Source organism: Crotalus tigris, unplaced genomic scaffold (genome assembly GCF_016545835.1).
Source record: "Crotalus tigris isolate CLP2741 ecotype Arizona unplaced genomic scaffold, ASM1654583v1 scf7180000018048.2368360, whole genome shotgun sequence".
Lineage (NCBI taxonomy): Eukaryota > Metazoa > Chordata > Lepidosauria > Squamata > Viperidae > Crotalus > Crotalus tigris.
This window is the reverse complement of record NW_024096794.1, coordinates 1,241,128-1,267,701: the sequence shown is the minus strand read 5'-3', so window position 1 is coordinate 1,267,701 and position 26,574 is coordinate 1,241,128. Positions and strand designations below refer to the sequence as shown.

General features: G+C 36.7%; 1 protein-coding gene across 3 annotated transcripts in view; it reads left to right on the top strand.

Moving 5' to 3' along the window:
* Window positions 1-26,574, top strand: part of MDGA1 (MAM domain containing glycosylphosphatidylinositol anchor 1) — a 335,448-nt gene that overhangs the window by 196,898 nt on the left and 111,976 nt on the right. For all 3 annotated transcript variants that reach the window (XR_005557135.1, XM_039347052.1, XM_039347051.1), the window contains exons 9-10: window positions 15,521-15,790; window positions 23,286-23,431. Coding sequence is in view for 2 of the 3 variants with exons in the window: in XM_039347052.1 (XP_039202986.1) it covers window positions 15,521-15,790; window positions 23,286-23,431 (416 nt within the window). In the remaining variant the exon portion in view is untranslated. The remainder of the gene's footprint in view (window positions 1-15,520; window positions 15,791-23,285; window positions 23,432-26,574) is intronic.

The following is a 26,574-nucleotide window of genomic DNA, read 5'->3' as shown; positions in this document are numbered from 1 at the left end:
TGAATTGCAATTGGGATTTAGTACAGCAGAATGAGATTATCTTCATTAACTGATGCTTAGTGCTCAGGTGCTGTTTCTCTTTCCAAGATTCTCTTGAAGAGCTTCAATCTTTCTTTAGCCCCTACCATATTATTTAGGAGAAAATATTGGGAGGGGAGTGCAATTTAGTTTGCATGTGATTCTACTGGCATTTAGAACTCATGGCAATTTTTCTCCCCCTAGGCAATTAAACGTAAATGTAAAATAATGCATTGTACTCCTGGGTGCTTAAGATCAGAGAAAGAGGACAGGAAAAAGAAATGTTAAGAGCTAGAATAAATGCCAGTGTGATCTTGTCAAGAGCTTTTTTTTAAAAAAAAGAGTGAAATGTGGCCTCAAGCTTCTTTTGTATGTCCACTTAATCCAGAAAAAGTATTTACTTCCCTTATAGAAGCTGCTATGGTCCTTTTGCCAACAGTAAACTTGATATGTTTGATAAGCTCAGGTCTAAAAAGCAGAACTCAGAGCATTTTTTTTTTTTTTGAGTGCTTGATCTGAAGATCTTCAAGGCCCAAACTGTAGATTATGATATGCACTTAGCAAATGTCTACCTCCTCTACTGAGGTATCAAGTGCATACACGTTCTGATGTTACTTATGTGCATTCCTGTACTACATATCCTATTCAGCAATCTTTAGGTAGGAAACAAATAAAGCAGTATTGCTAGAATCCAAAGAAACCATAGAACTAAGCTGGCTCAGATCTACTGGGGATCTAGTTCTCAAGGAGAAGAAGAGTAGAGAACAGAACACAATATAAGAGCTGCCAGTTTTGGCAAGATTTAGATATTATGTTGCCTAATAAGCCATCCAGAGTAACCCTGTGATAAGATGGGCAGCCAATAAATTTTACAAATAAAATAAACAAAATTAATTTCAAGGTAATACTCTCTATCAAAAATGTATGCGGTTTTAGTTGAGTGAAGGACCCTTACTAGCCAATATTGCTTATGGTTCTCTATCTACCATTTGATTTGTGCATATTCTCTAGACTTGTTCTCGCTGCTTAAAGCAATTTTTGGATTTGTTTATTCCATGTTTTTTTTCATTTCAGCATTATATTTTGTAAAAGGCAATATATAACAAATCTTGTATTTTGCCAAGTAAGATTTCTGATCTATAGTAAGATGTATTTTTCTTACACAAGGGAAATCATGATATAATGCAATGTGTGACTTTTGTACACAGTGAATAAATTTTTCAATGGGAGGATAATGAGCCTACTTATATAAACAGATACTGATGGAAAGTGAACAAATGAGATGAGGAAAAAGTTGGATGTAGCATTGCTTTGAAATCCAAGATTTTAGAAATGATATTATATAAATTAGAAACTACATTTAGATTTTCATACATACTTCCTTTACATGCTGGTCATTTACAGAATGTAAGAGGTGAGTCCTTGCTCCAATGAATTTAAAGTTTAAAATTCTATAAAGAAAAAGAAGAGAAAAAAATCACATTGAAGGCAGAGGTAGAATATGTGTGATTTACTGCCTATTCAAAAGGGCAGCTACTTAATGGCATAAGCTTTCCATCCCTTTTACCAGTTAGTCTCTTTTGGAGATGAATGTCTTGAGTTCTGTATCAGGAGTAACTAGTTCACTTACATACATATAAAACAACTTTTTACATCTGTAAACTGCTTGAAAGGGAACTATGGACTCCAGTGTCCAAAGGTAGAATCTGACATCAGATCATAGGTATGCTGGACTAATTCCCTGAATGAAGGTTTTCAAATGCAGGATGGTTGTCCACTTCTCAGGGATAATTTAAAAGGTTCTTTCATTCAACAGAAATTACTTTAATTGATCTATAAGAATTTTCCAGCTCCATCTATCACAGGGGTGTTAAACTGCCGGCCTAGGGGCCGGATGCGTCATGCCGAAACTACACCCACCCCATTGCCGGCAATGGAAAAAAAGTCACGATACGTCATGACACGTCACGTGACGTTGCGAGTTTGACACCCCTGTTCTATCATTCCATATTTCTGAGGTAGTTCCCATTCTCAAACATCTCCAAGGAGCATACCAGGCTATCTGGGTGGAACTGGGAATCTGAATTCTTGGGATCCCAACTACCAATCCAGAAAACTTCCCAAACTATTTTCGCACTGTCTAATGCAGGGGTGTCAAACTGCCGGCCTGTGCGCTGGATGCGTCACAAGGAAACCATGCCTGTTTGTCGGCAATGGAGAAAAGGCTCCATGACGTCACTTGACGTCACGTGACATTGCGAGTTTGATATGTCTGGTCTAATGCATCATGAAAGCATCTAACCAGTTCATAGAATCAATTGGTCAGGAATCAATTAAACAAATCAATAGAAAAGAAACATTTTGTACCACAGTCCTAGTTATCTCTTCTTCCTGACATAATAATGAATCTATAGCTTTCCAGTGCTTGGGTCATTTTTTGTCCTATGCTTGGTATGGAAGAATGAGACTCCTTTAGTGCAGCTCAGCTATAAATTATTTGTATTAATAAAGTGTAGATAAGAAGGGCTTATTTCTTTTTCTGATTTTCTGAACACAAACTAAGACAGTACTAAAATTAAGAAGACAGCATGTGTTGTAATTCCAAAGTTCACAATAACTAAGCTACAGGAATGGCAGGGCTACAATTGAGTACATCCCTTTATAGTGTCTTGTTAGCATGTTTTAATTGGACACAGCTTCTAAGCTAAGCTTCACTACACCTGGTGATTGGTTGTTTCAAGTTGAGGCATTTGGGCAAGCTGGAGGCAAAAAGGTCAAACAAAATAATTCCACTCAGGATGACATTTTCTCCAGCATTTGTGAAATAAAATCTGGGGCATGATCAATTAATGATAAGGAAGTAAGTCATTGAGTGGGAGTACCATTTATCTGAAGACAATTTGACTACTTCACTTAATTGGCTTAGGTAGGTGTAAATGCTATGAGTTCTAACATCAAGGAAGATCACTGTCATCTGTCGCAGTAAATTGACTGTCATCTGTCACTCCTCTGAAAAAAGACTAATTAGCTGTACACAATTATTACAACAACCTTACTCAAAATGCATATGTTTACATATCTCTCTCAACCTTTAGAAAATAGAACTGCCAAACAAACTCTTTTTTTCCTTCTTATTGCTATTTAATGTCAACTTCCCTCATTGTGTTATGCATAAAAGGCACAATCCAGCCAAAGTAACACACATGTTTGAGAGACTAACCCTGTTACCTCCAAATTTTGCAATGCAGTTTTCCAGTCAAAGAAATGTGAACATTCAAGGAAATTACTTATAAAATTGTATGCATTGAAGGAAATTACAGACAAAAAGGCTTAGAGCAAACTGCTTGCAAACAAATGAGTGTATTAGGAGAAAACATGTATGCAAATTTTTGATGTGAAATTATTTTTAAAATTCCATAAGCTGAAGCAAAAGCAGAGCAGAATGAACTTGTGCATAAAACATCTGAACATTATAGAATATGAAACAGATGGATACATCCATCTCTATCAATGCTATATTATGGAAACATGGAAAATAAGAAATTTCTTTCTCATTCATTTTCTTTTCTCTCAAGTAAATGAGCTTAGAATTGCAACCCCCAATGATCTGCTTAATGCTGTCATTAAAAAATAACCATTGGGAATTAAAAGAATAACCTTTGCCAAAATGTTCCCAAAGTCATTGCCTTTGAATCTTTTATTCCATGATAAGGACAGGCGATGTGGTACTTTGATATTTTAGAACACAGGTGGGACACCTAAGAGCAAAGGCCACTCAACCTGAAACTCCCTCCATGACCTCAGGTCAAGAAACTAACTTCCAGCACAACCTGGCTGTGGACAGAAGCCAACCTTATTGGTCATTAGGATCACAGATCAGTATGAATACTGCTTTTTTTTTTCTTTACAATACATAACAATCTTACAAATACTTCAGATAAAAAATAAAACAAATTGATACACGCCACATTCGGTCTTGCCCGCCCATTTCCCCCCAAACCGCATCCTACCTCAAACCAACTTACTTCTTTCCCTCCTTTTCTTCACTCACCCCCTCTCCTCCTTCACCTCAACCTTCCTACATACTTCTCACCTTCTTCTCCTCCCTCTTGATGCGGTCCAGGGGAAATGCCCGAGCAGTTTCCGAGCAGTATGAATACTGCTGAAGCAACTATCACTAATATGCTCAACAGCTAACTAACTGCATGTTACTTAAGGTGACCAACCGTCCTCCTTTAGGAGGACAGTCCTCCTTTTGTAAGTTCTGTCCTCCCTCAAAAAATGTCCTCCTTCATGTCCTCCTTTTCAATATTTGAAGACTAATCTGCAAGCCTTTTTTTTCCCCTCATAGAACACTCAGAACGGTGTTCCGGCACCTTTTTTTGATGGGTTTTTTTTTCAACTTTTGCATGAGCTGTGCTACTCCCACTATTGGCTTTCGAAAGGAATTGCTGCTGAGCATGCCAAAACACCCGGCTGGCAAACTTTGTACATGCAAGTTATCTATATTATTGTTGCAATGAAAAAAATGTTTTTTCTTCAATTTATTTGTGTCCTCCTTTTCATTGTAAAAAAGTTGGTCACCTTAATATTACTGGATAAAAGATCTTACACGATTTGAAATTATGAGGTGGTTTTTTTTTCCAAAGTTCCTGCTTGAATAGAGTGTTTTATACCACCTGACATCCTGTGCAGTTGTACTCATAATTCTGTCCAGGTTGCTCCTGGTCAATATGGATTTGACAATATGACATCTTTTATTCTTGGCGATACCTACTTTGATGTTATTCACTTCAGTGTGTTGCCTTTACTCTCCTTAAAATGATGTTTTCTCACATCTCTGTGCTTCCTTCCAGTTGAGTAGAGATAATTACTGAATTTGTGAAATTACACCTCTGTTCCTCTAACTGCAGAACTAATTTGCTGGAGTCTGCTAAGACAGGAAACTTGGAAGTAGAATCTTGGACTATCTCAATGATGTTGCAGTGTTTTTTCTAGCTTCTGCTTCAGTTAAAATATATTGACAGGGGAAATCAGTCGATTGCTGCTTAATGGGGGGTCTGGGGTGCTTAGATGTAAGAGAACAGCAATATTGACTGTTGCCAGTTATAGGGGGCAAGTGACTCTCTTGTTAAAACAATTTTATTGTCAATCGATCTGTTTTCAGGCATAGTAAAAAGTCTTGCTTATGACTTCTATACATAGCTTGAAACAATCTGAAAGATCTTTTTGATTATTCTTAAATTATTTTTATATTAACCCTTTTGAAAATATGTAAAGGAAATTCAGAAATATGAAACATGAAGGCAATAAACAGGGAGTTTACAAGCATCAGAGAATTAGGTTACATTGCTCAATACTTAATTAATTGGTTTCAAGTAATGGAAATGTACTATATTGTTTTAAAAGTTACAGATTATTGTTAATATCCGAGCAATATATAAAATATCAGCAAGAGTGGCCAACACAATATAGCTCATAAAATAAGATCAAAAATTACAATAAATTCTATCCAAGCTACTAAACATTTTTTTTCTGATTTTATAGATCATTTAAAGCTAGTAATATTAAGACTTTATGTTTAGAGAAATTCACAATTTAGATATGGTTCAAGCACGTAGATAGAATTATAATCCAAAAATATTTTCCATTGAGTTAATTTCTGTATCCTATTTACAGCATTATCTTGGATGTTGAGCATATTCCCATAAGAGATATTCCTCCACAGAATCTGAAAGATTTTACAACTCTGTCCAGGCAAAGAAGTCTTCAGAAAAAAAATCTGCCTCTATCCCAGTGTTTCTCAACCTTGACAATTTTAAGGCATGTGAACTTCAACTCCCAGAATTCCACAGCCAGCAAAATTGCCTTAAAATTGTCAAGGTTGAGAAACACTGCTCTATCCCAAGGATAGGGATATGCAAGTAGGCTTTCCCAATAGCTGCTTCTAGACTTTGAGACTCCTTTCTAAGATACATCAAGCTAACTCTCTCCCTGCTATACCTCCTCTAGAAGCAAAAATATTTCTATTTAGTGAATCTGAGATGGCTAAGCTGCTGAGTCGAACTGGTTACTTTATATTGTTTCTAAATTGTGTTTTTATTGTGTTTTAACTGTCATCATAACCTTATGTGTATCTAATTGAGGCACAATCATGCCCCAGCAATGTGTTTTTGTTCTTATCTGTACAAATATTGAATAATACTTACCCTAACACAGGTTTCGTTATGGATACAGTCTGATTCACTTTATCAAAAGTTCTACCAATGCAATCATCCTTAAAGGAGGGAATCAGCTTGTCATCTATTGGCCACTTTAGACTGGTGTGAATATGTCCCCTCCCTCCAGTCCCTGGACATTATCTTCCAGGGCCATTTTACTTCGGCAGCTTTTCTCTTGTATCCGCCAGGTCTCTGCTCAGAGGCCTGGATCAATAAATCAAACTAGATGGATCAATCAAGCATCTGCACAGTGGAATCTAAGCCAATTTATAACACTGTTGGGATCTTAAACTCATGTCTGAAAACTCAACTGGTATTCTGACATCCTTTAATCATACTAATATAAAACACCTGCATCAGCCTATATGCTGAACATATATTAAAGGCAACTGGATTGAAAGAAGAATAGTGTGGTCTTAAATATGGAAGAAGAAATATTAGTAATCTATACAATGTTGATGGTGCTACCCTGATAGCCCAAAATGCAAAGCCTATACAAACTCTAGTAATAAAACTTAAGTTTAAAAAAGGTCAAAAATTAAATATAAAGAACCCCAAACTAATGACAACAAATAAAACAACCAGCCTTAGAATTTGGTATGTAGATATTTAAGCAATGGATAGCTTCTGCCTTTCAACAGTAAAGGAACAAACAGTAAAGAAATATTCTGCAGATTAGTACTTGGTAGAGCAGCCATGAAGATCTTAGAACAGGTATTCAAATGCAGTGATGTGTCTGTACCTACAAAAATAGAATTGTGCAATTCATAGTATTCCCTGTGACATTCTATGGAAGAGAAAGTTTGACTTTGAAGAAGCAAGATAGGAAGAGTGCTGAAGAATGATGTTGAAGAAGACTCATGAGAATATAATGGACAGGCAAGAAAATAAACAAATGAATCAAACAAATCAATCCAGAGTTCTCAATCAAGGCAGAAATGACCAGGCACAGATTATCCTACTTCAGATTTTCTGGAAAAAGCTCTAATGCTGGGAAAGGTGGAAGGAAAGTGAAGAAGAGGATGACCAGCAGCAGTGAGGAGGAATTCAGTACAGTGGTGATGAGTGCACCATTGGAAGACATGAAAGACCAGGTTAGGGATGGATTGTCACGAAGAACATCTGTGTGGTCACAAGAAGTCAAAAATGATGCAATGAAACATAATCAGTGAAAACAAAGCTTGTTTAGCCATTAAAATGACAATGAGAAGTATCTAGAAATGAGCTTGATTGTTTTGTGGCAGATGTTTCATTACCCAAACTAGGTAACATCATCAGTGCTAGTCCTGATGTTAGCATTGATGATGTCACCTAGTTTGGGTAATCAAGATCACATGAAGTGTTAATGGCACTTTATAATGCCTTGGTAAGACCACACTTGGAATGCTGCATCCAGTTATGGTCATCACAATGCAAAAAGATCTTGAGACTCTAGAAAGAGTACAGAGAAGAGCAACAAAGTTGATTAGGGGACTGGAGGCTAAAACATATAAAGAACGGTTGCTGGAATTGGGTTTGTCTAGTCTAATGAAGAGAAGGATGAGGGGTGACATGATAGCAGTGTTCCAATCTCTCAGGGGTTGCCACAAAGAAGAGGAAATCAAGCTATTCTGCAAAGGACCTGAAGGCAGGACAAGAAGCAATGGATGGAAACTAATTAAAGAGAGAAGCAACCTAGAACTAAGGAGAAATTTCCTGACAGTTAGAACAATTAATCAGTGAAACAACCTGCCTCCAGAAGCTGTGAATGCTCCAACACTGGAAATTTTTAAGAAGAGACTGGACAACCATTTGTCTGAAATGGTATCGGGTTTCCTGCCTGAGCAGAGGGTTGGACTAGAAGACCTCCAAGGTCCCTTCCAAAACTATTATTGTTGTTTTTGTTGTTGAAAGGTCTGCAAGAAAACAACCAAGCTCAGGGTTGAAATGACATATTGGTTCTCTCTGAGTTGGTTCTCTACTTCATTTTTTTTCAGAAAGGACTTCTATGTTACATCAATGTAGCATTCTTTTCAAAGCAAGTTCCCCTCCGGTACTTCCAGAAATCAATATAGATGCAGGCCAGCTGCTTTCTGGGCAACTAGTCGAATAGGGATGAAGCATGGCCAGCAAGAACAGAGTTCAGTTGTGCTTGAGGACTTCTGAATATGCTCAGCATGTAAAATTATGAATAGCAATTTAGATCTGCATACTAAGCAGAAAGTAATGTGCAGAGTGGTGCTTAAAAGTTTGTGAACTCTTTCAAATTTTTAATATTTCTGCATAAATATGATCTAAAATGATATCTGTTCTCCATAATGGTCTTAAACTATATAGAGAATTAAACATACAAGTAAAAAAACATATTTGTTCATTTCTTCATTGAGGAAAATGATCCAAAGCTACATTTTTGTGTATAGCAAAAATATATGAACATTTGCTTTCAGTAAGTGGTGTGTCCTTCCCTTGGCAGCAATAATGGTAGTTAAATGTTTTTTATAACTATTAATCAGTCCTGCATAATGGCTTGGAGGAATTAGAGATAACAAAGCAGGGCCGAACCATAATACTTCCATCACCATGATTTATAGATGGATAAGGTTCTTATGCTGGAATGCAGAGTTTTGCCTTTCACCAAAGTTCTGTTTTGCTCTCATTTGTCCATAGAACATTCTTCTGTAATATCCAATATTCATAAAGTGGCTAAATTGAACATTTTTCAATGTGATTAGAAAGTAACTTCAGCTGATTTAATTTCCTTATTAAAGGCTCCCCTGCTGCAGAAAGCAAAGATGTGATTTCACTTGGCTCCTGGTGCTCAAACTTATGGGAGGCCGTTATTTTATGGTCTCTTTAGAAGAAACTGCCCTTCAGGACATTCGTGGACATTCTCCCATTCTATCTTCCACAAAGATTTGAAGGACTGGTCCACCTTCATTCTTCACAATGGTTGTCATCTCTGCTTGTTCACAGAGACGTCTCCAGTCATCCATGACTCACACTGGAAATCTAAAACACCTTCTATTTGGTAGCCCTCTTACAACTTACACTGTGGAGGATTTCTATCATCCAGTTTTTAGATGTGTTGGACATTCAGGGATTAGTATTTGGTGAGATTTTTCCTTTGCCTGCAGTGCAAAAAAGAAAAATAAATTTTGAAGTGAGTTTTAGAACTTAATCATGTTCCAATCAATCTTATGTTTTGGAGCATTTTTTTCTGTTAAAGACTAAACTGGAATTTAGATTTAAATTCCAGATTTGCTAATCTCTTTAACATGGAAAAGTGAAAGGTTTTGGAATTAAAATATCTATCTACTTGTTGGTCTCTTGCTTTTTTACCTACTGTTGCATAGTACTTTTACTGAAGTAAATATAGTATATAAATGTCTATAATTGTCCAGTATAAATCAAAAAAGTTTAGTTTTTGCTAAAAGACCCAGCCAATACTCCTGGAAAATAGAAGGACACAGTTTGGAACAGGTTAGAACATTTAGATACCTTGGGGTGGTTTTCCACTTGCAAGAGACATGGAAAGCACACCTGGATCATACATTGCAAGCAGTCCTTAAATGCAATCAAACATTACTTTTACACAGGCGGAGGCCAATTAGTACCTGCTGCCCTAAAACCTTTTGAGGCCAAAACATTGGCGCAAATTCTATATGGGGCACAAACAGGAATCCTTGCAAAGAAAAATTTGCTTGAAACCATACAAACCAAATTCCCGCGAGCAATCTTAGCTGCACCCAAAGGAACCCCAAATGCCCAATTAAGAATTGAGACAGGCATGCCCCCAAATCCAGGTAAGAGCCTAGAAGATGATGATCATTCACTGGCTTAAAATGCATTTCTTTCCAGAGCAGCAGTTCTCAACCTATGGGTCGCGACCCCATTTGGGGTCGAACGACCATTTTACGGGGTCACCAAACAACACGATCCGCCATTTCCCCCCCCCTCAGGGGGCGCCGCCGTGCATGCGCACCGCGCATGGGGGCGGCGCCGCGCATGCGCGGCGCGTCCGTGTGACGGGAGTCGCCATCACACAAAGGTTGAGAACCGCTGTTCCAGAGGGACTGTCCCCACTAGTGCTGACTGACAACTTCCCTTCCCCTTGGAAGCAGGTGATAGATCATAAACTGGGCTCTTATGGGCTCTCTTCAATATTCTTAATGTCCCTAGGCTTTGACCAAGCAAAGCAAGTAGTATCCAATAGAATAAAGGGCATGGAATTCCAAGAAGAACTAAATATGTTGCCTTGCCATAGTAGGGATAGAATCAAACAGGTGTGTGGGAATCGGCAAGATATCTAAATGATCTGACCTTCCCAAAACAAAGAATAGCTTTCTTCAGAGTCAGATTTAACATTCTTCCCTCAGCACTCCTCCAGGGCAGGTATAAGAGAACACCAATAGCAGAACAGGTATGTACTGTATATGTGGTAAAGGAGAAGTCGAAGACATCTCACATGTTTTATTGTACTGTGAGTTATACCAAGTTTATAGGACAGCATATATTCTCCCCTTATTAGAGAGATTGCCAGGGAGGGCAGACAATTTTTATGTACGCTTTCTCCTCCAGGACTCAAACCCTTCTATCACGCATGCAGTGGCAAAATACTGTGTTGCAGCAATGTCCACAAGAAAAAAATTGGTTACAGATTTATAGCCATCAACTTGTGCCAATTTTTTGGAGATATCTCTAATAATGTTTGGAACATTATATTTACTCACACACTAATCGGCTATCCACTCACGTAAACTAGGGAGTGACTCTAACATTTTGAGAACATGTATTTTCTTAACAGGGATGTTATTATTAACTATTAATGTCAGTACTATTTTTATTTTATTTTTATTTTCTTAATGTATTGTAAAAAGTGATGTCTATTGCTGGTCTATGACCATAATAAAGTTGTTGTTGTTGTTGTTGTTGTTATTGTCTAGTATAAACCTTTACAGTACATCCTGCCCCAGCAAGGATAATAAGTGAATTCTCACAAACTATGTAGGATTCAAAACAAAACTGAGTAGACACAGAACCTCCGATATTAGTCAATTTTTTCTTGAAAAATAAGTGAAGTATAACTTGGGTTATTGCAAAATTATTTTGGTGTTGAAGCTAATTAGTTTGCCCTCAGTTTCTGAACTGCAGAATATGAACTAGTCCAAGAAAGCATTGCTTGTGGTAGTGGCTAATGCTCTACAATCTCTTTCCCTGTCCCCATTTTTTTACTGTTTCTCATATCATATATATCGTACTAGATTTGTGGCTTAATTCTTAAAGTTTGGAAAGGAAGCATCTGACATCTGCATAATTAAACACTAACATGCAGAGCAGTATATTTAAGGTACACAGTTTAAGCAGCATGATATGAATACTTTACACATTTTTTGAGTGCTGCAAAACACAGAGAACCAAGGCTTTGAATAGAATTTGATGGGTGTGTGTCTTATTTTCACAAATATCAGTTGTGAGGTCTTTGCATCCGGTTATTTCCTACTGAGTTGCCAAGAGGCTCACTTGTGCTGCAACAGGAAAAGGGAGCAAACATTGTCTTAAAATAGGCAAATTCTTATTCAAAATATAAATGCAAATTAGCAGAAATGACTATAATTAAGTAGAACTGCTATGTAATTGGCATATAAATTAAGGTGTCTACCCAAAAAAAAGTGGGAAGCTTATCTGATATTTTTAAAAAGGCTAATATTTAAGAGAGGCAGAGCAAATTCCCCTGTAAACTTCTCCACTATATTGTACACCTTAAATACAATGCATCTTACTATAAAGCTGCACCATATGAAATTCCAAGGAAAGTTCTGTTGCCCCTCTATTTTTATTATTATTTTATTTTCATTACAATCATAAGAAAAAAAATTCAGATACATAAGAAGTTAAAATACAACACATAAATTCCGACGTTGCTCACCCATTTCCCCCAGACCGCATCCCCCTCTCATCTCTTCACTTCCCCCTTCCTTCTACCTCCTCCTCTCCTCCCCTCCCTCTCTCCTCCATCTTTCTACTTACTTATCCCTCTCCTCTTCTTTTCAATTGGATGTGGTCTGAGGGAAAATGCCCGAGCAATCCTCTATCACCAAAATCTGAACTATTGAACATACTACCCATACTCTCCCCTCCCTCCTTCCCCCCCCCCCCGACTTCCCAGAGCTCAGTACAGGGTTACAAAAAAAAGAAGAAGAAAAGGAAAAAAAGAAAACTAAACATAGTCAACTTAAATTTACTACTTATACAATAACCGGAATCCTAATAACCCTTAACTCTCTGCAAACTTGAATTCATATTTTAATAAAAAGCCATTATTCATAAAATAAATGAAACTTTGTTGTTCCATACTTCTTCTGAATATATTCTATCCATCTTCTCCATACAGAAACATACGGTATCTCTTTTGTGAATGGTCCTTTAAGTAAGCAGAAATTTTAGCCATTTCTGCTAAGTTAGAAACCTTGAATACCCATTCTTCCAAAGAAGGCAGAGAATCTTTTTTCCAATTCTGACCCACCAATAGTCTTGCTGCTGTTATTAAATTCAGCATTAAAATAGTTTCTTTAACATTAAAATCCACAACCCCCCCCCAAAAAATAATTGGGGAGTAAATTTAATTTTCCTTTTAAAAACCTTTTGAATGTTCCACCAAATCATAATCCAAAAAGCTTTAATATTTTTGCAAGTCCACCAAACATGAAAATAAGTTGCATCCAAGGAACCACATCTCCAACATTTGAGTTGCAAATTCGGATACATACAAGATAGCTTTTTAGGATCCAAATGCCATCTATAAAACATTTTATAAAAATTTTCCCTCAAATTTTGTGTTTGAGTAAATTTAACATTTCTAACCCAGATTATCTCCCAAGAATCCATTAAGATTGGTTCCTGTATGTTCTGGGCCCATTTGGTAATACAATCTTTTACTAACTCTGTTTCTGAATCCAATTTTATCAACTCATTATAAATTCTTTTGATATGAGCAAATTTCTGATCTTTAATCTGAATTACCAAGTTTTCATCTGTTAAAGTAATTCCCACCTTCTTATCTACCTCCATCTCTCCATTATTTGTAAATATTGAAATCATGATTGTAAAATATTTTCTTGCCTTAACAAATCAAAAGACTTTAATTGCCAATCTGTACCTGACCAACTCTTTATAGGAAATATTGTCAAAATTCACCCCTTTAGAAACCCCTTGAATTGCCTGTCCAGGAATCCCCCAAATGGGTATTTTATAGTTCAATTTATAATAATACTTCCTCCAGACATGGAGTATGGCATTTCTTAAAATATGTGACTTAAACACCCAATCTACTTTCTTATCAAAAACTAAATATGCGTGCCAACCAAATAATAAATCCCAGCCTTCAAGAACCAAAATATTTTTGTTTGTTAACAAAATATAATATAATATAATTTCAGATTAGGTGCTTTAAGTCCACCCCTTTCTCTAGCATCTTGTAAAATCTTAAACTTAACCCTTGGTTTCTTGCCACCCCATATAAATTTATTGATACCCTTCTGCCACTCTTCCAAATTTGCATCCTTTTTCAAAATGGGTAACATCTGAAATAAAAAAGAAACTTTGGTAGAACATTCATCTTTACTACTGAAATTCTCCCCAACAAAGATAAATTGTAGTTTTTGCCAGTCATTTAGGTCTTTTTGTACCTTTATCCACAATTGTTCATAATTATTCTTATACAATTTCCCATTAGATGTTGTGATATATACTCCTAAATACTTAACCTTATTAACTACATCATAACCTGTTGCTTCAGCTATAGTATCTTTTCCCTTCATAGACACATTTATGTTGCCCCTCTTCTGAAGGACCAATTGGATGTGGAGCAGACAACCATTGAATAAAGTCTAGCCCATCGAGAGCTGTGTTCTGAACAGATACCCTCCTTAATTTGTCATATTAAGTTTGCATTTCTTTTTCTATAAGACTCTTGTGCCTTTCAGAGCCCTTGCTCTATTGCTGATATGACCTGGAAATAATGAAAATTGCCATGCTATGAATACATCTCATAGGCCGATTGTTGCCTACGAAGCTTCTGAAAACCACAATGTATCAGTCCTTTGGGATGGAGGGAATTGGTATAGGGGTCAACCTGGTGTACTGGATTTAGTATTGTGTAATGTCCTAGGGGCTCCCTGGCATCATGTTTTAAATTAGGCTTCCCAGAGATGACATTCTCACATAGAGCAAGACTGCTTATGGATATTTCTGGGGGTTGCAGTTTTGGTCTATCTGGAGCAGGCCAGAACTGGAAAAGCTATTTTAATTCATCCTTGCCTTGGAAAGTTCACCTCTTGCTGGATCTCAAACTTTGAACAATTATTTTAAGATGTTAATTTGTTAAGCCAACCTTTTGTTTTACTAGTTCAGTTTTTGATGTGAGTCATATACAAAGATGGAGAATCTGAAGGTCAAATCCCTTAAATCCCCCACTTTTTCAAACATTCCAAAGCAGGTTTTGAGGATGAAATTGATTTTCACTTTTTCACTGCTTTTGATTAATTATTGTTGTGGAAAGGGAACCTTCAACAAAGCTACCTGTTTGTGGGGTGCAGTCTCTAAGGAGCTGGCCATCTCAGATCATAGGGCAAAGCAAGCTTAATCATAGGCTGGCTTTAATCCATTCTTCTGTGTTAAAGCCCTACAGCTGGAAACCTTTATAAACTTGTAAACTAGGTATGCTCAGTTCAGTGCTATATGGCAGGAAAAAAAATCCATACCTCCAAGTATATATGCTTAATAATTTAAGCATCTATTTTCATCTGTTGGTGAACTGTTAAATAAAATTAAGGAATTACTCCTCTGGTATAGGAGATACAGAGTTCAGACCTGTGGAAAACACTAGTAACTATCTGTATCTTTCAGATATTTGTGTTTATTATTGTGTTCTTTCCATCCATCCTTTCTAATGTCTGAGGCAATCTTATTGACTGAAATAAGGTTCTTCACATAGCAATTATTTATCTATCAGGTATATTAAATAAAGTACTTCACACAGCAATTTATTTATTTATGCATATGATTTATAAACAGGATAATGTCCATGAATTTATACATTTACACTCAAGCTTTCATTTCTTATTGATTTACACTCAAGCTTTCATTTTGTATCCAGATGGCAGCTAATAACATGAAATGGAAGACAAGTTAAAGAAAAGTTCACCCTTGGCAAGAAATTTTGCATTAATACACTTTCTATTTTGTCCACAGTATAATCTGCCATAAACTCACTGAATATGATCTACTTCTTTCTTTGGCCTTAGTCTCCCCTGTCGTGGAACCCATCTTCCAGGATATTCGGCAAACCATGGGACGTAGTGTAATCCTTCGATGTACCATGTTAAAGGGAAGCCCTATGAAAGTGGCCACAGCTGTCTGGAGATTTAATGGTAGCCTTCTAACAGTGCCTCCAACAGAGCAGCAAGACTATTCAGAATATAAAGTGGACAGTGTAAGCCGGGAGACTAGTGGCAACTATGAATGTAGTATCTCCAATGATGTTGGGGTTGCGGTTTGCAAATTCCAGGTATCAGGTAAGTCTTACCTGTGCTTTTTCTTATTTAGTGGATACTAGTATGATTAACTTGGCTAATAAATGGTAGATGAATGAAATGGGAAATTTGCCCATGATGAGACTCTCTAATAAAACAAGGAGATCCAGTTTTTACCATCTCTCCATTTACCGAGCAGTCCCAGAGCAGTAGAAAGATAGTGCTGGGACAAAAAGTGGACTTATCCAGTGGAATCTCCACTGGATCACCAGCTTTTCTGCAAAGAAGGAGACATTCCATTTAGGAAAGGGCAAGTCTGGATCCAATACCTTCTTGATAAAATGAGGCACAAAAATTGGTTCCTATAAGATTCCAATACTCACACTTTCCTTCACCTGCCTCCTAGGAATATATGGCAAGATGAAAACAAAGAGGCACGTAGCTCGTTGTTCACTCCAAGATTAGTTCCTATATTACATTTTGCTATCTTGTCTTTTAAGTTTGGAAGCCTGAGGGCAGTTTCTGTTTTTTAATTGATAGAGTTGATGAATAAAAAATAGACTTTATGCCACAATGCAGCATGTAATTAAATATGATCTGGTGATTTAAAAATGGAAAGTTTAACTCCTTGGTATCAGTGTTGTTTCCATGACATCTGGGCTTCAGGGATATAAAATATTCTTTGACCCTTTTATTCTGTTTTCTTGCAAAACTGTCTCAGAAAAATGAGTGGCTAGAGGTCAAACATACCCTTTGGACTTCCCTGATTTTTGTGTGTGTGTGTGTGTGTGTGTGTGTGTGTGTGTGTGTGTGTGTGTGTTTGTATTAATAGACTTTGGCATTTTGCAGACATACAATCCTTTAACAAAGTCCATTCTTTGCAATCAATATGAATTACTTTAGTCAGCATTTTCCAATCACTATAAAAGTGGTAGGTAACTTTTACACCTTATCACAACATCAAGTGTATACCACAAGAAAACCTCCTCCATACTTCAGTTATCAGGCTTGTACCAAAAAAATGCCATCTCTGCACATTTAAATAGAAATCTATGTGAATTTAATATAGAAATATGCCCGTTTCTTCATCTCCCAATGGTTGTTATAGCTGCTTGTGTACAACTTTCATTGTTTCAAAATCTATATGAATATTTTCCGCTCTTTCTATAGCAGAGTTCATGCATGTAGAGTTAGAGGTGAGGTCCAGCATTTATTTAATTCTTCTGTGTATTCAAATAGCTGCAAAATGCTCCATAGCTGATATATATGAACAAGAGGAAAATTATAAAGAGTCCAATGACTCTTATTATTATATTACTGGAGATGGAGTCTTTTATCTTGGGAATCAATTAATTATAAAAATGGGCATAAGATAATGATTATTGTCTGTTCTGATTTTATTTTATAAATTTGTCATGAAATTTGACTTAACAGTCAATACAAGTTGAATAAGCAACAATTAGTCTCCAAGGTGGCTCTGAATGTCTGCATGCACAAAAATGTACGTCAATAAAAATAATAAGAAAAGGGGGTTCAGGAGTGAACATCAATATTACCATTCTAAGTTAATAAAAATAAACATGGAATCATTTCCATTTAATTAGAGCAGAAAAGAATGGCTGAACTAGTAATTGGGGTGGGTAAAAAAAGAATGGAAAAGAAGAAAACCTTGGAAATAAGGAATACCTGTAAAATTTATTGCCTGTCTTTGAATATTTTCCCATTGTATGGTTTTTGTGATTTTAAATTGGCCAAACGCGAGCATGTAGATAGGGTTTTCTGTGAAAAGATTTTGCTTTGGAGATAAACTGTGGGATTTGGGACCACAGTGTCTTCCTTGTGAATCAGTAACAAGGGGTGGGTGAATGGAAGGATTTTAAATGTTTATAGTTAATCTTCAGGGTACAAAAGACTCCCAGCACCACACTGTGGCCTTCCAGCATCCAAGATTGCACTACCAACATTCTGCAGCAAAATAGTGCTGCTGTCAAGGTTCAGACTAGCAAACCCAACCAAGCAAACACCTTCGAGTCTCTTCAGGCTGTTATTGCAAAACTTTATTGAATACACCATATCAGCACATATGAAAGTAAAACCAGCTGTGGCAGGCCCCTTTCCAAACCCCATAATAAAAGCACTAACTTCTTCCTCCTCTCTCTGGGTCAGGTCACATTGCCCAATCAAGTTAGAAATTATGTTTATGGGAAAGCATCTCTAGGTCCAGTTAGACACCTGGCCATTGTCCTTGATTCCCATGGTCTGCTTCCTTAATCTTTGAAGTCTGCATTCCAAACCTCTCCACTCCCCCTCCCCCCCGACCAAGCTTGTTGGCAAGTTAAGAAGCAATGTCTGTCACACCAGCAAGATGGGGTTTTGAAACTTGACAGCTGCATTTGCGATGCTGTATTTTTGTTATGATTACTGCCCTCTCAAATAAGTGTGGCTATGAAAGTTAGCCATTCTCATTTCCACCTTAACTACCCCAATCCTTCCAAAACTGCATGAAATCAATTTAGAGGAGAGCTTGGAGAGATGTAGTGGGAGAAGAAACATCTAAAGCACTCCTGGAAGGAAACTTGGAGAACACTTGACTGAACAAATGTAGAGCTGCTATTGAGGCTTATCTTGAGGTGATAAAGATGTCAAAACACCATTACTTTTCTGCATTTATTTAGTGGCGTTCAATACCACTGAATATGATATCCTTCTGCACTCACTCCAGGGCTTAGGAGTTCAATCCATATTTGATTCTCCTCCTTCTTCCTAGGCCATTTCCAGTCAGTGTTTATGATGGGGAGAGATCTGTCCTCAGGCTTCTCTTTTGTGAGGGCTCAATTCTTTCCCCACTCCTCTTTAATATCAACATAAGCTACTAGTTGAAGCAATTGAGCAGCAGAGCATGATGTATTATCAGTACACTGAAGATAGCTGTATATCTCTGTCCCAGTCAGCCTGGTAATACTGTGGAAAGTTTGTCTACAGTAGACAAAATGCTTATAGGCTGCCGAGGTCTGGATGGAAAAGTAAAGGACTCAGCTCAAATCTAGTAAGATAAAGTGACTTTGGATTTGGTAGTTTTCCATCTTTAGTTGTGTATGATGTCCCACTGTCCCAGACAAACACAGTGTGCAATTTGAAGGTCCTCCTGGACTTATGGGTCACAGCTTCATACTATGTACTAGTTGCACTTTTAAAAAAATATTTTTTTTATTTTAATTCCATCTTTATTTACAAATAATTCAAGGTGGCAAACATACATAATATCCCCTTGTCCTATTTTTCCCACAACAACCCTGTGAGGTGAGTTGGGCTGAGAGACAGAGACTGGCCCAAAGTCAGCCGCTCATGCCTAAGGCAGGACAAGAACTCACAGTCTCCTGGTTTCTAAGCAGTGTCTTAAACCATTAGATGAGACTAGTCATTTGGTGATTAGATGACTATGCAATCTATTTTTATACTGTTATTTATAGTATATTTTTTAATATTTATTAGCTACCCAGAATCACTGCAATTGTGTATTAATATTATTATAGTTGGTTGCATAGTAAGCCAGATGTTTAAATGGATTTGGTATTTTCATCCTCCTAGTGACTCTTTCCCAAGGACCTGGAATAGGCATATATCATTGTTTTGGGATAGAACTCAAATACTTACTTTTGGTAGTATTTTTGCTTTCTTTTGCCACAGTCATTCTACTTCTGTTTGCAGATGTTGTATGTGATTTTCTCCCATTCTTTTTCTTGTATACTGCTGTCTCCAGGTACTAAGTAAATAATAATAATAATAATAACAACAACAATAAAAACAACAAAAAACATATAAACACCAATTCACTGCAAGAAACAAACCAACTAATGTACAGCACAGCTGCAGTTATAACTAAATACCTGGGATGCAAAATCAACAAAGAAGAAAAACAAACAAACAGTGCATCAGAAAAATGGAAGGTTAGACTAGAAAATAAGATCAGCAAGTTAAGATCACATGCAAGCAAGGTAGAACAGATGAAAGAAAAGAAGCTGAAGAACAAGAAGACCAAAGAATACCTAATCAAGAAATACCACTTAGAAACAAAGAAGATCAAGGAAGCACTGGAAATAATAAAGCAACAAATAACAGCTATAGCCAGGAAAATCAGTAGATATGAAGCTCGAATTGCAAACTATAGGCAGAACCTCCAATTTCAATCCAATCAGAAACGTTTCTACCAATCCATCAATGGAGAGAAACTGCAATGAATCAGTCAGTACCTGACAAGGAAGAAATCAATCAGTACCTGACAAGGAAGTGCAGTTCTGGAAGCAGATATGGGATAACCCAAAGAAATACAACAAGGATGCGGCTTGGTTAAAAGAGGTGGATGCAAATAAAACAAAAGTTGAAATGAAAGAAGTAGTAATAACAACAAAAATGGTAGAAAAAAGAGCAAGGAAAATCAAAAATTGGTCAGCACCAGGTGAAGATGAACTGCATGGGTTTTGGTTGAAACATCTAACTGTTATACACCCACTCGTTGCCAAGCAGTTCAACAATATACTATAAGGAGGAGAAATTGAAAAGTGGCTAACAACTGGGAAAACCTACCTAATAATGAAAAATCCAGCAAAAGGGGCAACACCAGGCAACTACAGGCCAATTACCTGCTTACCAACAACTTTCAAATTACTAACTGGTGTGGTAGCTGATGCAGTACAACAGCATCTAGTTGAAAACAATCTCTTTCCACCTGAGCAGAAAGGAAACAGCCCCAATAGTAGAGGAACAAAAGATCAACTCCTAATAGACAAGATGATCTTGGAAAACTGCAAGAAAAGGAAGACCAACCTGAATGTGGCATGGATTGACTACAAAAAGGCATTTGACTCTCTGCCACATGACTGGATAATCAAGTGCCTAGAAATAACAGGAGTCAGTAGAAACATCAGAAAATTTGTGAAAAGATCGATGGCACAATGGAAGACACAGTTGCAGATCAATGGTGAGAGCCTGGGAGAGGTTAATATCAAGAGATGAATATTTCAAGGAGATTCATTACACCATTACTATTTGTTATTGCACTGTTTCCTCTGTCAACAATACTGAATAACTCAGGACATGGCTATCAAACATCAAAAACATCTGCCAGACTATCCCATCTCCTTTACATGGATGATCTGAAGCTGTATGGAAAAACATCATCTGAAATAGAATCGCTGCTCAACACTGTCCGTATATATAGCCAAGATATTGTAATGGAGTTTGGCTTGGACAAATGTGCCACACTTACTATCAAACAAGGAAAAATAGTGAAAACTGAAGGAATCAAGATGCCCCACGAAAATAACATTAAGAGTCTGGATGAGGAAGATTACTACAAATACTTGGGTATCCTTCAAGCTGACAACATCAAGCACACTGAAGTCAAGAAAAAGATTAGAGGTGAATACATCAAGAGAGTGAAGAAGATCTTAAAGTCCAAACTCAATGGAGGAAATACCATAAAGGCAATCAACACCTGGGCAATCCCAGTCATTAGGTACACAGCTGGAATAGTGGACTGGACTCAAGCAGAACTAAAAGCAATGGATAGGAAGACCAGAAAAATAATGACAATGAATCATGCCCTTCATCCACGCAATGACATTGATAGACTTTATCTACCAAGGCAAATAGGTGGGCGTGAAATGCTACAAGTATATCAGATGGTTGAAGAAGAAAAAATGGCTTTGGAAGAATATCTGAAGAACAACAATGATGAAGATGCACTGAAATTAGTATATCAGGAAGGTTTACTGATTACTGGAGAGACCAAACTGGCCTACAAGAAAGACCAAATGAAGAACAGAATAGAGGCATGGGAAGACAAAGCACTACATGGCCAATACATTAAAAAAATAGCTGGGAAAGCAGATAATAACAAGACCTGGCAATGGCTAAGAGCAGGAAAATTGAAGAAAGAGACCGAGGGACTAATTCTGGCTGCACAAGACCAAGCCTTAAGGACAAATGCATATAAAGTCAAAACTGAGAAGACAGCAACAGGCAGTAAGTGCCGCCTATGCAAAGAAGCTGAAGAAACAGTGGACCACCTGGTAAGCTGTTGCAAGAAGATTGCACAGACTGACTACAAGCAGCAGCATGACAAAGTAGCAACAATGGTGCATTGGAAGATCTGCAAAAAATATCATTTGCCTGTAAGCAAAAACTGGTGGGATCATAAAATAGAGAAAGTCATAGAAAATGATAAAATTAAACTGCTCTGGGACTTCAGAATTCAAACAGACAAGCACCTGCAACATAACACCCCAGACTTAACAATTGTCGATAAGAAAGACAAAAAAGTCTGGATAGTGGACGTGGCAGTGCCTGGAGACAGCAGAATAGAAGAGAAAGAACTGGAGAAGATAACAAAATACAAAGACCTACAAATAGAAATAGAAAGACTGTGGCAAAAGCAAGCAAGGGTAGTACCAATAGTAATAGGCTCCTTGGGTGCAATCCCAAAACAACTGGAGCACCACTTGAACACCATTGGCATTGACAAATTCGCTATTAGTCAATTGCCTTAAGGAACTGCTTCCATCCTCGACGATATCTGTAATACCATCAAACATCCACATCTGCCTATCCCAGGTCCTGGGTAAGGACTCGATAGGTAGACAAAATGCCAAATCCAGTCTGAACATCTGTTGAACAGCTCCTTACTATTAAGAACAGATTCATAAATGCAACTGGACTTCTTCTAAGAGAGTACTGTGTGTTGCATAATTTAAGGAAATGAGGGGGGGAAAACTGGCCTTCTTCTTCAGATATTTGAAAAGTAAAAATGTATCTGCATTAAATCAGCTTTTCCCAAGATTAAATATACTCTAAGTTTCTCCCTGTAAAATATAGTTTCCATTTCCTTGATCATACTTGTTGTTTTTCTATGAAACTGTTTTAGGACCTCTACATTAAAGTAAAATGCCAAAACCACAAATGGTAATTGATATGGGGACTGACCAATGAAGATTATAGTGGAACTTTTGCTATATTTCCCTTGACCTAGAAATTGTTCTTCTGTTAATGTAGCTTTAAATTGCATTCTAAGCAAAGAATTCTCCTATATTGGTTATCTTAATTGCTAGGGAATAAATTTGTTGTGTCACAAAGAGCAATGTTACAGTTACTACTATGCCATAATAGAGAGAAGTAACTGATAGTGGACAGATATTACATTGTGGTTTTTTTCCTCATCTCAAGGCTTGCTAACAAGTAGAAGCAAAAGCAAAGTTGGTTTAGTTGTAGATCGGAATGCAGAGTTTTTATTAAGCTTTATTATGATAAATGAATTTTACTAATCATATTCCCAGAAGTAGTAGATAGTGGATATGAAGTTAACAATATGTTTTATAAATATCTAAAGAGAAAATAAATACCTACGGTATTTGGTAGATTACGTGCCCATGACCTTCCTACTGAAAGTTCTTGATGAGTTGCATGCATGGATTCTTATGGTGCTCACTGAGTTATAACAACTTTCCTCTCTGTTCCTCTCATTCTCTTTTCTGCTTTTTAGCTAAAGCTTATAGCCCAGAATTTTACTATGATACTCCGAATCCTACAAGGAAGCAATCCAAGAACTATTCCTATGTCTTACAGTGGACACAGAAGGAACCAGATGCTGTTGATCCCATTCTTAGTTACCGTCTAGATATCCGTCAGGTAAGATCTATAATAGCAGCTTAAACACAGAAATTCAGCTGCTGCGGTAGCCAGCTTCCAGACAATAGTTGCAGAGTTAAAGCAAGAATGCTTTTTTCCATATCTACCTAGATTAGAATTTGATATTTGCAAAGCAGGTTAGAACAGACAGCATGATGCTTCTTTTCTCATTTTATATGGCTGAGAAATCTGTTGCATGACATACCCTTTAATTATACATTCTGATGCACAAACATTTGAGAGCTAAGAAAGTCTATTGATTCCCCTTGGAATTTTCAGGCTTTGTGTTTTCACTAAAGCTGTAACAAGAACAAAAACTTGTAGACATTAGTAGTTTTTGTAGATTTCATAGGCCAACCATTTAGAAGGGTGGGATTTCAGATTCTTTCCTTTGAACCAACAAAGGACTGTAAATTGAAGGGCACCCCAGGTTCAAACTGCCAAGAAAATTCATTAATTGTTCATGTTGTGCAAAGCCCTTCTCCAAGCTGTTATAATAATAAGGGGAGATTATTACAACCTTCTGAAGAAAGGTTTGGGACAAAAGAGTAATACGGAATGAAACAGAATCATAAACAGAACAACCAGGAAGAAGAAAATATTTGATATGCTGGACAGTTGAAATATATTCATAGGTGCGTACATATACTGTATGTGTATGAGTGCATGTGTTTCTGTTTTCTCAGCATGGACCTGTGAATCAGACATACAATCAAGTTCCTAAATTTCTCAGCTAATCTATAATTTAGTTAAACCAAGATTATGGAAACAATTCGAGGACTATATGCCAAAGGTAGCTCTGTTTGTGTAGAATAAGCAAATAAATAAGTCAGTATAAAAAAAAAGAATGGGACCACAGACTCTATGCATTCTAAAATTCTTCTTTTTTCCTTGTTTTTTTCTTATTGTTCTTATAAGGTCTGTTGTTCTGTTTCTCTTTTTGATACCCTCTCTACACAAAGGAAAGGGATGTATTTTCTCTTTGTAGGAAAGGTCAATCTGCATTTTTGAGGACTATTTTTTGACAGATCTTACCTGATCTGAGGCTGTGGATTGCCTGCTCTGAGTTATGCTGAAGTTTGTAAAGTTTAGACCTGCTCGCCGTAAAAGCCCCTGAGAAAGATTAAATTCTAAGCAATTAGTCTTAACTGTTATGATGAGAGCCAAAGTCTATGCTTGTATATTCTGTACTACTGTTCTTCCATTCGCAGAATATTCCTTGATCCAGCAAAGACTATGTTGATCAAAGAAGAAAGCAATATCCCCTGATTTCTTCTTCCCTTCTATAACTCCTGTATTCCCTAATCTATTCTAAACAATTAGACTTGTTCCAAAACATGGGAAGCATGGTGGGGATGCCCCTATTCCCCTATTCAGGGAAATATTCACTAGTTCATGGGCTTTATTTTAAATAGAATGGTAGAATCATATATAGTCCTTTATCAACAAAACAGATAGATATGCAACATAATGGAATATAACTTTTTTTCTCCAGCATTTGGTTTGGTGACCCCTGGGTGTCATTGGCAAAATGAGCTTTTCTGTCTTTGTCCATTGTCTTTTGGGAAACATTAGAGTTCACAGCAAACCTCAAAATGCTAAAATGATGACACTTTTGCATGTTGCATGGTCATGGAAATGGAAATGATGGCTGTGCATACTTGCATTTCAGTATTGGACACAAATGTATACATCATAGAATGTGTATGATGCTATCATTACTCGTGTTTTATTATTTGCTGACACTGCCTTTTCCTGTTGATGCAAATGTTGGGAAGGCGAAAATCAGAAAATCATTTCTGATTACAGATAGTATTCTTCTTTGATGGTTTTGGAACTGTGGTTGCTACTTCTGAGGGATATTTTAGCCATTTGGGGGTTCAGATTATTTGCTGTGCTTGGCAATTTTTGTTTTAGTTGCTGGAATTCTGAGATGATTCTGTGCTTAAAAATTATTCCTTTTGGCTAGATAAATTGCTTCAGCCCACAAAGAAAAATCTTTTGTCATTTCTTGTTCTTTTAAACAACTATAGTTATGAATGATACTAATGCCCATAAGAGACCAAGTGTTTAATCTTATTATTGATCCAGCCAAGATGAAACTAAAAATTAATGCCAACTAGTTAAGGTTAGAATACTTTCCCCTTTCTAACATATGCTGTTCTGGAACCTTAAAAACACCAGTGAAATAATCCCCAAATAATCGTCAGTTTATTTGTGGGAGTTACTATGATTTATCCTTTACCATGCATTGAACTCTGTAGTCTGTGTAATTTTGTTCATATCTGGCCTTTCTTCTGCCAAAACCAAGAGAGGATATAATCTGACCTTTTATTTTAAATTAGGAAACTCATTCTTGTTAATTCATTTGTAGTTTATAAATTGTTATTTGGTAGAAAGCAACGATTTTATTGAAATGTTTGCTAGCTATGAAATTAATATAATTAATATTACTTGCGTTAGACTCTTTGAAATAATTTTAATGTGCACTTCACATCTAGTGACATACTTTTCATGGTTGTGCTGACATAGCTATTAATTTTTAAGAATCTTCTATTTAAAGTAATTTCTTCAGTGTGTTTATTGTTTGACTTCAACCTGGGCTATTTAGGACCTGTTTTTAGACCAAACTCTAAACCTATAACATGAAACTGCAAAACACGAAAATCCAAAGTAACCATGCAACATTTTTCCAGCTGCTATATGTAGGTATTCTATGGTTGGATAAATATGTCACCTTTGTTTTCCTTTAACTTGTCATTTTCCTGATCACAAGCTTATTCTGGGCTCTTTCAACATCTGTTTCAAATGGGTTCTCCTCCCCCCCCCACTCACCCACCTTGCATTTTTCTCCACATTTCTCTTTAACATCTACCATATGCACTTTTTCTACTGTGCAAATATTTCCCAAGTAATTTTCTATTGATGTAATCCATTCTTGCAAGAAAGAACATTCATGTCTGTGCATGTTATACTTCATTAATGTATTTTATGAATAGTTTATTGCACACTGTATTTTGACAGGGATGTATCTTCTACATACGTTTATTTCAGAAGTATAAATTTGATAAGTGTATGTAGAAATTTAGACTGGACAAATTTCATATCCATCTGTAAACAGCATATTAGAGCTGAAGTATACA